The sequence below is a fragment of the Barbus barbus genome, assembly GCF_936440315.1.
Source record: "Barbus barbus genome assembly, chromosome: 21".
Taxonomy (NCBI): Eukaryota; Metazoa; Chordata; class Actinopteri; order Cypriniformes; family Cyprinidae; genus Barbus; species Barbus barbus.
The window spans coordinates 14496196-14513024 of NC_136749.1; the positions used below are offsets into that span (position 1 = coordinate 14496196).

The window sequence follows — 16829 nt, forward strand, 5'->3', positions numbered from 1 at the left end:
GTAGTCACCTAGTTACTCAAAAACCACTTAAAGTAGTGTCCACAAGATCAGTGTGTGATTCATCACACTCTGCTAGTGGCCTTGCAACATTTTCTGTGAGTGTTATATTTAGTCATGTGAACCAAGTGTCACAACACAGGATGACATTTTTGGTCTTTGTAGAACTTTAATTCAAACTGGGACAAACGCACAATTTAGTCTGTTTTCATAAACTTGTTGACCAACAAAAGCACATTTACACAGTAGCATACAATGACAATCACAAAACCATGAGTAAAAAGAAAAAAAGAAGAAAAAACTACATATACAAAAAATCCTCATTATCAGAACTACATATATAAAAGCAAAACAGGGTATTGAGATTGATGTATACAAAAAAACAGAAACAGTTGTTTACAGAAAGGATTGCATAAACCATAATGATAGATGGAGTGTGGGGGGGTTGTGTTTAAGGCAGAACTCTGTGAAGCAGGGCAATTGAAAACAAGCATACATACACTTTTTACAACTTCAGTAAGTTCTTGAACAAATTCCTTTTTGTTCAGCGTCTGCTCAGTTCTTATCAGTAGCACAGACTGGATAAATCAAACTTCCAGGAGCTCCAAATAAGTGTTCACTAGCACATCTAGAATAGAAGGTATCTTTAGTGTGTGTGTGTGTATGTTACAGCAGTCGTCCTCTGCATTCTGTTGATCCACAGCAGCACAGAAGCTCCTTGCCCTCCACACTGCCAACTTCATAATTATAATCCCACGTCAGCTCCGTCCCTGCTCGGATACGCCTGTAGAAACACACAGGTTAATACAACGACCACAGCTACATTTACATAAAGCATAGTCTGTAAATATTCCAACTAATACCTCAAACACATATATACATAATTCTGTACTATAAACAAATCCTATATGGTGGAAACCTTGAAATTAATAAAGGCATTGTCATTAAAAAGAAAAACAACTGTCACGTAAAGACTTGATTACTTCAAAACGGAGTGGCACATGATGAAACATTGTGCACATATGAAGACTATCAGAGATGTATACACGATAAATATTTTCATGTAATAAAAGATAAATGGCTGGTATTCAAATTCTATACCATTTGAAAAATAAAGCTCAAAAACTAAAATGAATAAGTGAATTCATGCATCACAACATGATAATGTACAACATGGAAAATATTCATTGAGAGATTTGCTAAAGATTTAATTTAAGTGTTATTAAATTACTCATGTTTTTAAAGATCAACTTTAAGTGAACAGTTGATGACAGTATTACACAGACACCAATATTAAATATAAATAAATTAAATAATTTTAATACCAGCCAATAACTGGTAAGTAAAATTATTACATTTAAAACATTACATTTAAATGCACAATAAAATTAAAATTAAAATAAAATAAGTTATATGTTATGCTCACTTGCTAGCAAAGAAGGCCACCCAGGGGAAGCGGAGATCATGAGTATCCACAAACACATTCTGGACGAACAGATTGGGGCTGCAGCTATGCTGTGGGACAAAGAGAGCGGAAGGATATAAACACAGCAGTTGCAAACTATCAATGAATTAAAAGAATCATATCCTGAGGTCTTGGATTTATGTAAATGTCCAATGTAAGTCACTCGTATCTGGGTCTGTTGTACTCACGTTGAGGTAGCGTCCGAGGTTGCCCTCCAGTTTGGCATCAATGATATAACAGGATTCCTCCCCATCAAAGAACAGGCGGGTGTTTTTAGGGCCAATGTCCCCCCCGCCACCTCCCTGTCCATGAGATGGGCCTGACCCACTTCCTCCTGCACCCCCACCCCCTGTTTTCACCATCAGACTGTGGGACTTCAAAGCAATGCCACGCGTGGACTTCACCGCCACCTGCCTCTTCACCACAGCTGAGAGAGAGAAGAGATCTGACAATGTTCTGTATAATGGCTTGTTACAGGGACTTGATGAATGCAAGACTATTCAACCTTCTAATTCTGCCAATTTGGTTTTCATAGCCTTTTACTATGACAACAACTCCAGGGTGAGCATCTCATTCATAATAAAGTATGAGGGACATAAAGGGTTAAATGGGTTTCTGGTCTTCTCTGTCTAGTACAAGCAGATTCAGTCAGCTGACTGAAGTGTAGCAAAAGTTACACAACATAATAAAGTCCACTGATGTAACAGGAAAACATGCAATTTCCCCTTTTCCTCCATCTTACCCTGAGTCTTTTTCTCCCTCTCCTTGTTGTCATCTGATCCTGAGCTTATAGTTTGCACATCATCACTGTCAGAGAGGGTCATTACATCCTAAACAAATGACAGATGGAGAGATTATAATAAGAGTGTAAGATGAGAGGGAAAAAATAGAGAGTGACATCAGAGTGTGTATCAGAGAATGACAGAAAGAAAGAGGAACAAAGGGACATTTCATGTGAAAACTTAAAAGGAAACAGGGTGTGTGAAAACTAAACTGACCTTCTTCTCCGTCTTCATCCCTCCCTCCACCTTGACGCTCTGATTTGCAGAAGTGGAAGACTGGTTGGTGAGCCAAGACGCCACTTTACTCTTCCCGGTCTCCTCTGGCATCGGAGGTGGCTTCCTCTCCTCACCTGTGGACACGCTCAGTCCATCCTTACTGTCCTGACTCTCTACAGCCAAGACAGAGAATGATGGGAAAGTCAACTATTACTGAAATGAACAAATTAAGTTTCAGTGTACAGAGCATTTGTTTATGCAGCTTATTAATTTAAATGATATATATATATATATATATATATATATATATATATATATATATATATATATATATATATATATATATATATATATATATATACACACACAAAAAGTAAACCCAACAAAAATGTTCAAATACATTTCACCACAAAATAAAATGCAGAAAATTAACTATATATTCTATAATTTAATATGTGAAATAAGATGTGTAACAAGAAAAACATCAACAACTAATATTATTAGTAGTAATTGTTAAAACATTTCATCACAAAATAAAAGTAATCTGTATAATATATGAAATATAATAATAATGATACTACTACTAATAATAATCTGTAAAATAAGTTCACCACCAAAATAAAATATTGTTTATGAAATAATAATAATGACTAAAACATTTACCACAAAATAAAATCAAATAAATTAAAATTATATACTGTATGAGATGTTACTATTAATAATAATTATAGTGACTCATGAAAATCCAACTCAGACCTTGTTCTTGACAGGTTTTGTGACAATTCATAAGATTTCTACTCAAGCCTGTCCTCTAGTGGCCTGTCTCAGTGTTTAATCAGTCTTCTCACCTTCCTTTATTCCTTTGGCCTGTCTGCGGGTGGTGTAGCTCCTCCACACTGAGCTGGTGGTGTAATACGTGTCTTTCACAAAAGTGTCGTCTGAGCTGTCGCTCTCATCCTCATTAGACTCTTCATCTTTGTCATCGTCACTGTCTTCAGATGAATCATCTTGGCCTAGTAATTGGGGAAAAAAGTATTATATACATTTAAGTTTATAACCTTCACCTGCTGGATATACATTGAAGGATAATGAACTTGTGCTCAAAATCAAAGAAAAGAAAAAGAAAAACTAAAAAGGTCAAGTCTATTATAGTACACTAAAAATAAAATGAATGTGATCAGCAATAAAAAAAAAAAAAAAAAAAAAAACAAACCAAACCAAACCACATGCTATTTATTTTAAAGAAACAAAAGGAAGTTTTTTATTATATTTTTGCAAAATATTTTACAAAAAGAATTAAAGTTTGAAAAAAAACTAATGGATCATGTTTATAGTTAATGTGGTGAACTACACCTGCTAGGAGACCTGTGTGAACTTGAGAAGTGAACTTGAACTTCACACTAAATCACCTAGAGAGCAGTTAGGTAAGAGTGATTATTGCAAAGGGGTCTCTGTAAAGTTAGGAGGATTCATGATATTGACTCCCAATTACTGTACTTGGTTCTATGAACATTACAAAAACTGGTGTTGTTAGTTTTTTGCCCATTAACATATCCCCACAGCCACTCATTTTTCTAACAAGCAGAAAGGTCAGATGTGTGCATAGGTCTCTCACTTTTGCCAGTAATGCTGCTGTTACGCTCCTCCATCTTGATGGTGGATTTACCGTGTTGGGAGGAAGCAGGTAGTTTAACCCTGCTCATGTCCACCCCGCTGCCCTCGCTGTCGGAGCAGTGGGCCTCACTCTCGTAACCTTCCTTAAAATTCTCCACGCTCTCAATGTGGTCTAGATTGGCGAAGTATTCATCACCCATTTCCAAACCTTCTTTATCGGCAAAGTCATCTGTCAGGATTTTACCTGATAGAGAAAGAAACAATCATTACTATAACACCCTAAAGCCCAGTGGTGGACATCAGCGGACAATCCTAATAATGACAACTATGTCATGAAGACATAGCATACTTCGTATGCAAACACTGGATTGATTTTCTTTTAAATAAACTAAAGTCCAAATTACATTCTGAGTGGGTTACCTGCATAGATACAAACAAATGAGCCCTTGGCGATGTCATCAAGGCAACGAATGCCCCAGCCCTTATTTTGGGTCTTAAAGAGTTGCAGTCGGACCTGCAAACCATGCTGAACCAGGCGGTTAGTGCACATCTGCGGATTACAGCGGCAGCGCTTATTACATTCATAGATCCTGAGAATGCAAACGAGAGGGAAAAGAGAGACAGAACAATTAACAGGAGATGGAAGACAATAAGTTGAATGGCTTCACTGTAAATCAACATGATAATGGCACTATGGAGGGTTGGTTATATATCACAGACCCTGTAGGGAGACACTCTTCCAGTCTCTTGTGATAGTATCCAGCGTTGGGGTTGATCTGCCCACCTGGCGCACACCCTGTAGCCTGCAGAGTCAGCTGATGACACGAACACTTGGATCTATAAACAAACAAAATGTACAGAACAAAGGACAATAGGTTTTAGAAATGTAGTCTTCATGTTTATGACAGAAATAGCCATGTTTATGACAGTTTGTGGAGCTGTTTCGTACCTAAACATGATAACTGCTCTCTCTGTATCAGCGGCAAAAACTGCCGGCAGTACAAACAGTACAGCGGCAGTACAAACACAGATTTGAATGATCTGGTATGACTTTGTCAATGGTTTAATAGACACAGACAAATCATTGTCATTTAGAAATACTAACTTGTCTCTGCAGCCATCAGTGCAGTCACAGCCCACCAGGAAGTCTGAGCTGGTATTAATAAACACTCCATCTGCTGGGATCCTCTCTTTACTGTAGGCCACACTGGGCGGAGGAGTGTTGTCGATCTCATTCACACAGGACAAGGGAATGTCTTCACGACCACTTGTAATGTCCCGGATGAAGTAGAATGGCCTCTGGGGTTGGAATCGGCGGTCCACTAGCACATAGGGGTCCAAACAGAACATCTCCAAGAAGATGAAGTCACAGTGTGTCTGGAAGAGGTAACGCTGGATTTCTGCCATATTTCTCAGACTCAAGCCACACGGGGACTTGTAGATGACGTGGAATGACATCTGAGCAAGAAAGAGGAAGGGGGTTAATATAAATTAGTATGTGTATTAGTAACGAATCAGCCATTGAAAAACACTTCTTCAGTTGAATGTTAGTTACTAATTCGGGTGAATTTCACAGGAAAAAAGGCCCAACCAAGCAGCTTTTTGTTTGTCAATGTGACCAACTTGAACCTGATGCAAAATCTCCATGGGGAATTTGTTTACCCTCACACAAACCTTGCGGTTAAGGCGTCTGCGGCCAGTCATGCGGCGAAACTCGTAGAGCAATGGAGTAAGAAGTGGGTTGCGTCCTCGATGCAGGTTGGGGCGGGTGGGCCGGATGCGCTTTAAACAGTCTGGGGTGCAGTTGTGTGTAAGATAGAAGAGTCTGTCATTCGGAGCCTGGTACGATGGCTCCTGAGGAATACGCTCACTTGTGTAGGTTGACACAGTTGTCTGCAAAGTTTGCAGGGCTGGTGTGATTGGTGTCAACGTATGCACAGGTCCAGACTGCAGAAGAAAGAGCCTGCATAGTAAGAGAACAAGACATTAAAACAATGTGTTTCCCAAATATATTACATTTAATCACACTACAAAAACTTTCACTTTCATTTTGTTTGACTGATGGTTGAGCAGGCAGTCTTCACTGAGCAGGCAGTCTTCACTTCAGTGTTGACATGTACAGTATCTCACAGAAGTGAGTGTACTTTTCATGTGACAACACTGAAGAAATTACACTTTGCTACAATGTAAAGTAATGAGTGTACAGCTTGTATAACAGTGTACATTTGCTGTCCCCCCCAAAATAACACAACACACAGCCATTAAGGTCTAAACTGCTGGCCACAAAAGTGAGTACACCCCTAAGTGAAAATGTCCAAATTGGGCCCAAAGTGTCAATATTTTGTATGGCCACCATTATTTTCCAGCACTGCCTTAACCCTCTTGGGCATGGAGTTCACCAGAGCTTCACAGGTTGCCAATGGAGTCCTCTTCCACTCCTCCATGACAACATCACGGAGCTGGTGGATGTTAGAGACCTTGTGCTCCTCCACCTTCCGTTTGAGGATGCCCCACAGATGCTCAATAGGGTTTAGGCCTGGAGACATGCTTGGCCAGTCCATCACCTTTACCCTCAGCTTCTTTAGCAAGGCAGTGGTCGTCTTGGAGGTGTGTTTGGGGTCGTTATCATGTTGGAATACTGCTGCGGCCAAGTCTCTGCTTCAGTATGTCACAGTACGTTGGCATTCATGGCTCCCTTAATGAACTGTAGCTCCCCAGTGCCGACAGCACTCATGCAGCCCCAGACCATGACACTCCCACCACCATGCTTGACTGTAGGCAAGACAAACTTGTCTTTGTACTCCTCACCTGGTTGCCGCCACACACGCTTGACACCATCTGAATCAAATAAGTTTATCTTGGTCTCATCAGACCACAGGACATTGTTCCAGTAATCCATGTCCTTAGTCTGCTTGTCTTCAGCAAACTGTTTGCGGGCTTTCTTGTGCATCATCTTTAGAGGAGACTTCCTTCTGGCACGACAGCCATGCAGACCAATTTGATGCAGTGTGCGGCGTATGGTCTGAGCACTGACAGGCTGACCCCCACCCCTTCAACCTCTGCAGCAATGCTGGCAGCACTCATGTGTCTATTATCCAAACACAACCTCTGGATATGACGCGGAGCACGTGCACTCAACTTCTTTGGTCGACGAGGCCTGTTCTGAGTGGAACCTGTCTTGTTAAACTGCTGTATGGTCTTGGCCACTGTGCTGCAGCTCAGTTTCAGGGTCTTGGCAATCTTCTTATAGCCTACACCAGTTCCGCTGCTCCCCAGGGCTCGCAAAGTCGCTAGCCCGACGTCCCGGGGCTATTGTGTTTTCCAGTCAGGCTACCAAAATGTATCACTGCCCTGCCCGACGGGCTATATCTTAAATACAGGGCTCCCACGCAATGTTCTCTTTAAGCTGAGCGCACGCGCGACCACGCTCTTCTTCCACCAAGGCCGCTCAGAAGAAATAATGTGCCTCGCGCACCCAAAAATGAGTTGGGAAGCCATTTGATTGAATGCCGCCAGTAAAAGGAAAAGAATTGCAATGCTCGGGCAAACCGCTATAGAGCTGATGTCACGACAGAGTTATAACCAGTGAATGCGGTTTACAGGTTTCATAGAAAGAGAACGATGCACCAAATGAGTCGCTGTAGAACCTGAATACTTCAATGGTTGCGGTGCGTTCAACACGAGAGACAACGCAAACGCAATGACATGTGAAATAAAACGTCCTCATGTATTAAAGAAGAGTGGCTTGATTAAGTGCTGGAAATAGCGGAGGATGGGCAAAGAACGGTAACAAAACTCTGAGACATACAGTCACACAAGAGTATTTTACAAACTGTCCTTCATAATGATGTTTAGACAGCTATAGAATAATTCATATGTTCACTTTTTAATATTTAACTTACAGATCTCAGCTTAAGTTTCTATTCTATTCTATTAGTTTAAATAGTTTCTTTTGATAATATATGTTAGGCCTATATTATAGACTCAAAAACAAAGTCAGTTATTTATCAGGTTTTTGACTTCGAGTCTCTTGCTCATCAAGGCTGTATTCATTTCAAAAATACAGAAAAAACAGTGATATAGTGAAATATTATTGCAATTTCTAATATTGGTTTCCTATTTTAATACCTATACTTTAAAATAGCATTTTTTTCTGTGATCAAAGCTGAATTTTCAGCATTATTACTCCAGTCTTCAGTGGCCCATGATCCTTCAGAAATCTGTCTAATATGCTGATTTATTATCAGTGTTGAAACTGTTGTGCTGCTTCATATTTTTTTGGAACCTGTTACTTTTTTCTTTGATTCTTTAATTAATAAAAAGTTTAAAAGAACAGCATTTATTTAAAATATAAATATTTTCTAACAATAGAAGTCTTTGCTATCAGTTTTATCCATTTAACACATCCTTACTGAATAAAGCTTATTTAACTTTCTTTAAAGTATCTTTAAAAAAGGAAGAAAAAAAATTCTGACCCCAAAATTTTGAATAGTTTATATTGTAACACAAAATCTCTATTTTGACTAAACACTGTTCTTTTTAACTTTTTATTTTTTTTTAAATATCACAGGTCCCAAAAAATACAGTATAAAAAGGCAAAGTAAAGAAAATGTGGCATATACAGTGTTTAGCAGATATATAGATCACAGTAGTGACAAGTACCAAGTGCCTGGTTGTCACACTAACCTGGAGGTATTAGTTTGGTGAACAGTGCCGATCAGTGTTTTGGGCTGGAGGTCAGAGGTCATGGCCTGACGAGGCTGCAGTGCAACCTGACCAGTGCTCTTTTTAGCCATTTGACTCTTTAGACTAGGACTCCTGAAACGGAAGGGAATGAGACAAACATGGTTTAACCATTGACCAGAATCAATTAATGAAATATTTTGAAAGAACAATATAGCTCTTGAAGCACTCACTCAGTGCGAGTAGGCTGTGGGGGTCCGGCAGCCACTGGACGAGCTGGTGGGATCTGTGGGGCTACAGGCCGACTGGAAGCAGAAGTACTGTTGTCACTAGTGTACTGCACAACAGGGCCCTTTGTCCTCAATGCTCCTAAAAACACATACACAGTTTTAGTAAGATGAGAATTGGACAGACCAGTTAATTCTTAAAAGACCAGTTGTAATAAGAAATGTGTGCATAGGGCTGGGTGATATAGCTAAAAAATTTATCACAATATAATTTTTCATATCATTTGATATCGATAATTACTGATTTTTTTATATTCAGTTTTAAAACAAAGAGCAAAAAAAGTAGATAAAATGTAAACAAATATCTCCTTCTTATGTTTTATATGGAGATTAAATAAGTGTTAAGAAAACTTTTGGCTTGTCTCCTGAGGCCACAGGAGGGCGCAATGAGCAATGCTTACTCAATGCAATAAAATAATGGCTGTCTATAAAAAAAACATACATAAAGTCTAAATTCACATTATTTAAATATAATTTCACAAATTTCATAAGCAATTATGAATAAAGCAGCATCATGTATTGAGATGCAGTGAAATGGAATAAAACGTTTTCTAAAAGTTAAAACTCTCAACTTTGCATGGCTTTCTATAACTTTACATCTCTTGTGTTAGACGTGAGTTAAACAGTCTTAGTTGTCCATAGTTGTTTAGATTCTGCATATCTAAAAAACGTGCAGAATATGAACTCTCTGTAAATGGCTTGGTTTCAGTTTGAATCTAATCAAGATACTCTCCGCATTGAGCTTTTATATTTCTCTAATATTTTGAATGAAAAATGCAACAAATCATTAAAATGCAGCCACACTTACATCCTCATCATCGCATCTTGTGCGCCACTGATGAGGCTCCCTGACACACACCTAACATTCGACTGCACTGTTTTTGCATTCAAAAGCAATTTTTTATTTGACTAATATTCATTTTTTTGTTCACAATCTCCTCATCACAGGCAGGCCCAGCACTCATTTCAGCATGTGTTCTGTCTGCTTATCACTCATAGCATTAAATGAAACCAACCTGAAACTTATTGTGCGCTATATCGGAATTTTTTTATTGTTACCAATGAAGGTGTACCGTCAATAAATAACGACACCGTTTTATCACCCAGGCCTATGTGTGCATAAAATTACCTAAAAACATAAAAGTTAGGCAAAAATTTTATGAAAGACAAACACATTGGGACAAACACACAGCAATCTGTTACCCATATTAGGCCGCTGTCTTTGTTGACCAGCCATTTTCTTCTCTTGACTGCTAGCTGTGTTCATTTTCAGATTAAACATGGGTTCTAGTCTTGTAGAGCCACGATAAATCCACTCACTCCGCTTATCATCCTGCAACAATGAATAAACAATATTGCTCATGTTCAAACGTCATTTAAGACACAGCAACTCTGCATGTGAACATGAGTGTTGAAGGACGATCAAAGAAATCAAGCAAGAAATGAATTTTAAAATTTTAAAACTGTAACACTTCTAGCTGAACGTGCTGCTGAGCTGACCAGAAAAAGCATTTTGACAAGGCTGCCATCCACTTCTTCCACACGGCTTTTCCACCACGTTCCTTCCCATTCTGTCTTTATGATTTGTCCTGGCTTCAGCAGCACCATGGGTCTGTTGGGATACGACGTGATGTACTCCTCAATGAAATCTCTGCATGATGCATCCTCAATATCCTCCCAGGTCTTTTTTACTGAGCACAGATTGAGAGAGACAAAAATAGACAGATCCATTGTAACAAATTCTTAAGCATAATTACTAGTATTCTTTAATTATTTATATTTTATAAACTAATAAAATACATTGATCATTTAATTTTTTATTGACATTTTATATTTATTTGATTTGTTATTTTTGAAAGGCGATTCAATGAAAAATCTAATCACTTAAAAATATCAGCAGCAGCGTTTAATATTACATTAAAAGAGAGAAGGCAAAAACAGAAATTGCTGGAAACTTAAAAAAAAAAAAAAAAGTTTCTTACATGGTCTGCAGATTGGGTAGAGCTCAGGCAGGCCCACATATGAGGCATAACCATCATCGAAAAAGATCAGAAACCTGCAAAAAACATTCAATCAGTAATAAATGCATTCTATCCTTCTATACTGTCCCAAGATCTTCTGTTCATCTCACCTCATACGGTTTTTGCTGTTGGGCATCTCCGCGACTACACCTGCATAGAGCCAGACTTGATTGCCATCCTTATATTTGGCGACAACACGGGCACCAACAAACAGTCTCTCCAGTGTTGGGTGGTAATCAAATGCCACGTGGTTCCCAGAGAGAAGACTCTTCCCTTTATTCTCAAACTTCACTTTGTACTTGAAATTGTTCCCTGTGAAATTTTGATATCAAAAAAAGAATCAAGATTTTTGATTAAATTTTGTTCTTCACATACACACACATAGCAGGATGAAATGTACAGTACAATACCAGAGAAGGATTATACACGCAAAAAAATGTATGCACTTACCCACTTGTTTGATGGCAACAAGTGTTCCACGATGCCATGTCTTAGTGCGTTTTTTACCCAAAAGTGTCATGTTGATCTTGATATTATCCTGTTTTAAATTAGGGTTTGGTTGAGTGGGCGCATTCCTTGGGCCTGAGGACATAAACACCGCTGGAACAGCCAGAGCACCATGGGATGGTGTGGGAGGGGCCACTGCTTTAGCTGGTGTGATACTTGATTGAGCCGTTCTGTTGACAGACTGGGCCAGGTTCTGCACCTGCTGAGATGTTCTTTGAAGAGAAGCTGAAGCCTCCTTAAACTTTAAATACAATACAGACAACACAGCACATAAAAGGAAAAAGTATAGCATTAAGGTATGGTCACATTAGTGAAATTTTGGTGCATTTTCACAGGCAAAAAGGTCCATTGTACATCTCACTGTCTTTTGTCAATTATGAAGCAAGCCCACACAGAAATCAATTTCAAACCAAGTAGCTTTCTCTTAGTCAACATGGCAAATTTGAACTTGATGTAAATCTTTCACCGTCATGGGAAATTCCTGGACTTCTATTGAAATGACTGGATTTGTCCACAAAAAATGCCAAACAAGGTTAAACTTAACTGCATCTTTAGAGTGGTGTCAAGTGATACAAATGACACACTTCTCTTACCGCTGAGTCCTTGGCTGGAGTTACAACCTTCTTTGGAGGAACCACTGTGGAGGAAGTCATGCTGTTACTGTACATATTTTACATCTATAAAATTAAATAACTAAAAACATAGAATTTAACTTACCACATCCCACAGCAATGACATCGTCGTCATCATCATCATCAATTTCAATGACCTCAGAAGGGTTTGCTCCGCCTCCTCCCTCATCCTCTGAGCTGCTCTCACGATACTCTAGACCCATATTACTGTACACTTCCTTCACCAGAGCTTCACACTGAACCACAGACCTTTGAAAACAGACAGATTTATGTACTTGCTCATCTGGAATTAAGAAATATAACATTTTTAGCTCATAAAATGGTGGCTTTTGGATATTTACACTGAGTAAAAATAGCATATTTTCTTAGTGATAGATGCTATTTACACTAAGTGCAAATAATTGCGGAATTGTGTTTAGGGCATTTGCCGTTGCTTGGAAACGCTTATTTTTGTTTACTGTGTTGAGAGGTGCTGAAATCGCGTCTCATACTGTATCGCCTATCTTGTCAGTGTGTGCACTTGCTTGGCCATTTTTAGTTGATAAACAGGAAAGTGGGTCCAGCTGAATTGAAATGGTGATTTGTTGGATTGGTATAAAAAAGGTTATTATACCGCGGCAGTCGTCGTGTGAAGCCCTCTTAGTGTGAAGACCATCAACTCTACCGTGCGACTCCACCGGGCAGGGACACCGGCAAGGGATAGAAGTATCGCTTTTTATTTTAGTTTTTTCATTTATGTGTTTATTATTGAAATGTTGTTATATGCATGTGTCAATTTTATTTAATTTCTTTATTTTCTTAAATATGTGGGTATATAGTATTTATAGAGTTGTAACTTTTAGTTTTAGTTACTTTTTCTTATTTGTAAGTCGCTTTGGACAAAAGTGTCTGCTAAATGACAAAAGTAAGTAAAGTAAGTAAAGCAAGCAATGGATTCTATTTATACTATCTTAAAATAGCAGGATTTTCTGCTATTTATACTACGCATTACAAATAGTGATAATTTTCTGCACCTCAGTATTGTAGTACATTATAAAACAGAACGCAATAATAACGTATTGAATTTAAATAATTTTAATTCAAATTATTAAATGGATACCACCTTTTTGGGACAGTAAAGCCCTTCCTGCACCTCCCCTTACCCTACCCGATACTTTATTTTTAGCTTTCTGATTATTTCCTTAATTTTTATTGAAAAAAATTAATAAAAATGCCATTTCCATGTGATATTAGACCCGAAAAAGGAGAAACAAAAATGTGGCGAAAGGCGGATTAAAAAAGCACATGCTTTAGTATCTACATCACTGAAACTGGTGTTAAACATCCGTCTTTTGCAGTGTTGACTAGCCCAATCACACATTGGTGGGCAGAGTTAACATAAACAGCCTTTGCCAACAAGGCGGGTTATTTGCACTTAGTGTAAATAGACAACCCGATTTTTGTTTAGCATATCAGTTGCTGAAGTTGTTTACCATATGATATGAAGAATATGTATATTGCATTACGGTTTGGATATTTCTCAAGAAACAGTTTGACTGAATTCTCATTGGTTTCAGCTTTTCATTTCACTTTTAGCTTTGTTGATCTCAATGCATCATCTCTCACACTTTAAACTTACTCTGAGGCATTAGAGCAAAGAGCATCCATATCAGTGACCTCCTTCTCTCTCTGCTCAACCCATTCCTGCAGCTGCTCCAGCTGAGCTTTCCTTTGCTGAACAGCTTCGCTGCTGTCCACCTGCTCCTCGATCCACTTGCGCAGCTCGTCCAAAGACACCCCTAACTCCTCTTCCAACTCTGGATCCAACTCCATCTCCATTCCTGAAGCCAAACTGGCATCCACCTCCATAACTTTGAAAGAAAGGGAAGACAGTGTTAACATGTCACAGCAGGAATCACAAAACAATGTTTAAAAAGATGTATTCTGTAGGTCAGCTAGTAGAAAGCTACATTTCCCATCAACTGTGGATCAGTCCCGTATATTGGCCTGGAGGAATTTGTTGGTGGGTTTCCTTGCACAAACTGCTCTATGCAGGATGTTCCACATCATTTCGACGATAAAGTCCTGTAACGGTCAGAAATTTAACTTGGCTATTCCAAAAATAACTTATTTGCCACAAGATCTACTTTCAGTTGAGAGTAAATGGTAAATTTGCTATTTTCAGCCAGCTTTGTATTATTACAATCAATGTTGGTAGAAACCATGTGTAACACATTTTGTATTATTATTGTTTCCTGCACCAAAATATCAGCAAAAGTCCATCTGGATGACATAAGATGCACCATCTGACATATTTTTTGACAGCTCCAGGGATTTTACAGATTGTACTTCTACTACTTTTTTCACACCTAGTGCATTATGAGTTTCCTACTTTTACTGCTACAGTCCTATTTTTCTGTTATCACTGCAGCACTGATTTTTTTTTCAACTGCACAAACAACTGACTTTTTATTTATTACAAGACTTAAATGAAGATACCTATAAAGAAAAAAAACAGACCATTCTATAGTTCACAAACTTTCTAGGGTGACTGGTCAAATCAAGGCATCTCCACACAGCCAGGTTAAGGCTGCACTGTGCCTGTTAAAAATTCATTGTAAGGTCACAATGCCACAAATAAACAAGACCGTATTATGCATGTTGACACAAAGTATACAGTAGTTTGTGCAAATGCATTTACGCTACTTCTGAGCAGCATTAAACAATCGATTTAAATGCCACTTCAGAAGCTCTTCTGGCTGAGCCAGCTTCGCAGTGCAAGTTTAGAACCAGTGTCATATTTTCCCTGACTGTAAGACCTGCAATATAGACCTTCAGCATCATCAGATGCATTGTTGCAAATATACATCACAAGAGCAAAGTAACATTTCTGTAAACATTTAAATGACTTCGTTTGGGATATGTAAACTCAACCTGTCTGATCATGTAGCTATCATGGCTGTAAATAACACTTTAACTGACATTCAGCTGATAAGGAGAAAAGCTGTATTCATATTCATAACAAATGAAAATAGTCGCTATGTGTAACAAAACTTCAACAACCACAATTCCTGCAAGTCAAGACCCCTAAACGGCGCGCAACACACGGGTGAGAGGGCTAACGTTAAACAGATCATTGTGTCCATTTCTGGTCGAAAAATATAAATACACACGGCGCAATTTAGTTGTCTTAAAAGGTAAATATATGAACATATAAACAAAAGATTTGTAAAACACAGGATCGAGTGAGCTTTATTAAATTGTGTTGATGCTAACTGGGTTAGCTTAGCGTTACCTCTCCTAGCGTGTGTATTCCTCCTGCTCTTTTGCGGACTTCCTATTTTCGCCGTGCATTAACTTAAATGAACAGAAAAGCAACGATAGAATGTTTACAGTTTTTTTTTCTATTTTAGTATAATTTCATTTGAACATAAATTCTCCAGTCCTCGAACACCGCACAAAGAACATCAATGAACGTGTTTGGCTGATGACGATTCTACGAGCTGACCAATTGGCTTCTGCGTGACGAGTGAGTGACAGTTGAAGTGACCAATTGGATGCAAGCAAAACACCTGAACACGCCCCCAAGATGCACTGCCTGTCCTGCAGGGCCACTCTGCACAGCACAAAGCGAATCAAACACAATTTACAAATCCTTTCGTTATATGAAGGTCAAATTAAAACTATCCTGTATTTTTTTTTCCTTTATGTTAAAGGTGTATTCAGTATTTTTCTCACATTAAAATATTTTACACACAAATGAATTCTGTGTTGAAAAATGTGCGCTTTTGGAGATTTCATATGCGATTTTGACATGAAACAACATTTTTTATTAGTTAACTGCAACATCTTATGTTTAAATAGAGTCGTTTGCTTAGTTAAAGTGCAACATCCCATGTAACAAAGAAAATTAGCTCAGCGAAAACAAAGTTAGCCTACACGTGGAAGGAGAGGAAGTTGGGAAAATTATTTGTACATAATCACATAAATAACAATGCAAAATGTAGCAATGGTTGACTTTTGGACTACGGGAATGTTTTCCGAACATTTCATTGATCCGATTCGGTTCTTTCGAACAGTTCGTTTCAGTGAACTCTGTTCTTTTACGTCGTCAGGCTGCTTCATAACATGCATGGCATATTACATAGCCAACATGCTAATCTTTAATATAGGGGTTTTAAAACAATATCAGTTACTACAACCACCTGAAAATACAACTAATGTTGTTATGACAAGAAAAATGAACGCTGGTTTAAAGACTGCGCATTGTTATTTAATCCAAGTCGATAGAGTTAACCCTTGGAATAAGATGATATTGTATTTATATTCAAAACATTCGACTCGAGGAACGATTCTTTGAACAACCTGGTCCTGCTCCGTCACAAACACTCACTCACAGTCATAGATTTGCTGTATAAATCAGCATTGACTCTTCAGTGGTGAAAGGGTTGTCAAATTCAACAAGCTGCCCATGTGTGGTTATCATCATGGACATAATAAACTCGTTTAAGCAACAGGTAACGTTACGCTTTGATAATAGCTGCGTCGCAGTTTCTTGACAGCGGCCGTTTGCGAAGCAGCTGATCACAAGCAAACAAAACAGAAATCAACGGCTCTCTTTTGTCATTTCACTTCTCGACATTTGC

At 38.5% G+C, this 16829-nt stretch overlaps 1 protein-coding gene across 2 annotated transcripts; it reads right to left on the reverse strand.

Moving 5' to 3' along the window:
* Positions 1–142: 142 nt before the first annotated feature.
* Positions 143–16820, reverse strand: setdb1b (SET domain bifurcated histone lysine methyltransferase 1b). 2 transcript variants are annotated; one of them, XM_079445750.1, is made up of 22 exons: positions 16581–16820; positions 13823–14054; positions 12290–12453; positions 12166–12209; positions 11516–11813; positions 11176–11377; positions 11027–11100; positions 10545–10735; positions 10248–10377; positions 8991–9126; positions 8761–8892; positions 5749–6037; positions 5180–5532; positions 4795–4911; positions 4495–4664; positions 4076–4318; positions 3309–3473; positions 2461–2633; positions 2205–2292; positions 1651–1889; positions 1424–1512; positions 143–781 (listed from the first exon to the last, which is right to left on the reverse strand). In XM_079445750.1, the coding sequence occupies exons 2-22, from the start codon at positions 14050–14052 to the stop codon at positions 664–666; spliced, it is 3645 nt and encodes a 1214-aa protein (XP_079301876.1). In that variant the 5' UTR covers positions 14053–14054; positions 16581–16820; the 3' UTR covers positions 143–663. The 2 variants fall into 2 exon arrangements, with proteins under 2 accessions (XP_079301876.1, XP_079301875.1); XM_079445749.1 differs by lacking the exon at positions 16581–16820 and adding an exon at positions 15479–15714.
* Positions 16821–16829: the final 9 nt, after the last annotated feature.

What these genes read in the sequence shown, in the direction of transcription:
- setdb1b (XM_079445750.1), bottom strand. Translation starts at nt 14,052, where the DNA reads ATGGAGGTGGATGCCAGTTTGGCTTCAGGAATGGAGATGGAGTTGGAT. An exon ending in ACTGATGGCTGCAGAGACAA is followed by an intron (nt 4,912 to 5,179) that starts GTTAGTATTTCT and finishes GTTTGTTTATAG; the next exon opens with ATCCAAGTGTTCGTGTCATC. An exon ending in GGCCAAAGGAATAAAGGAAG is followed by an intron (nt 2,634 to 3,308) that starts GTGAGAAGACTG and finishes TCTTGGCTGTAG; the next exon opens with AGAGTCAGGACAGTAAGGAT.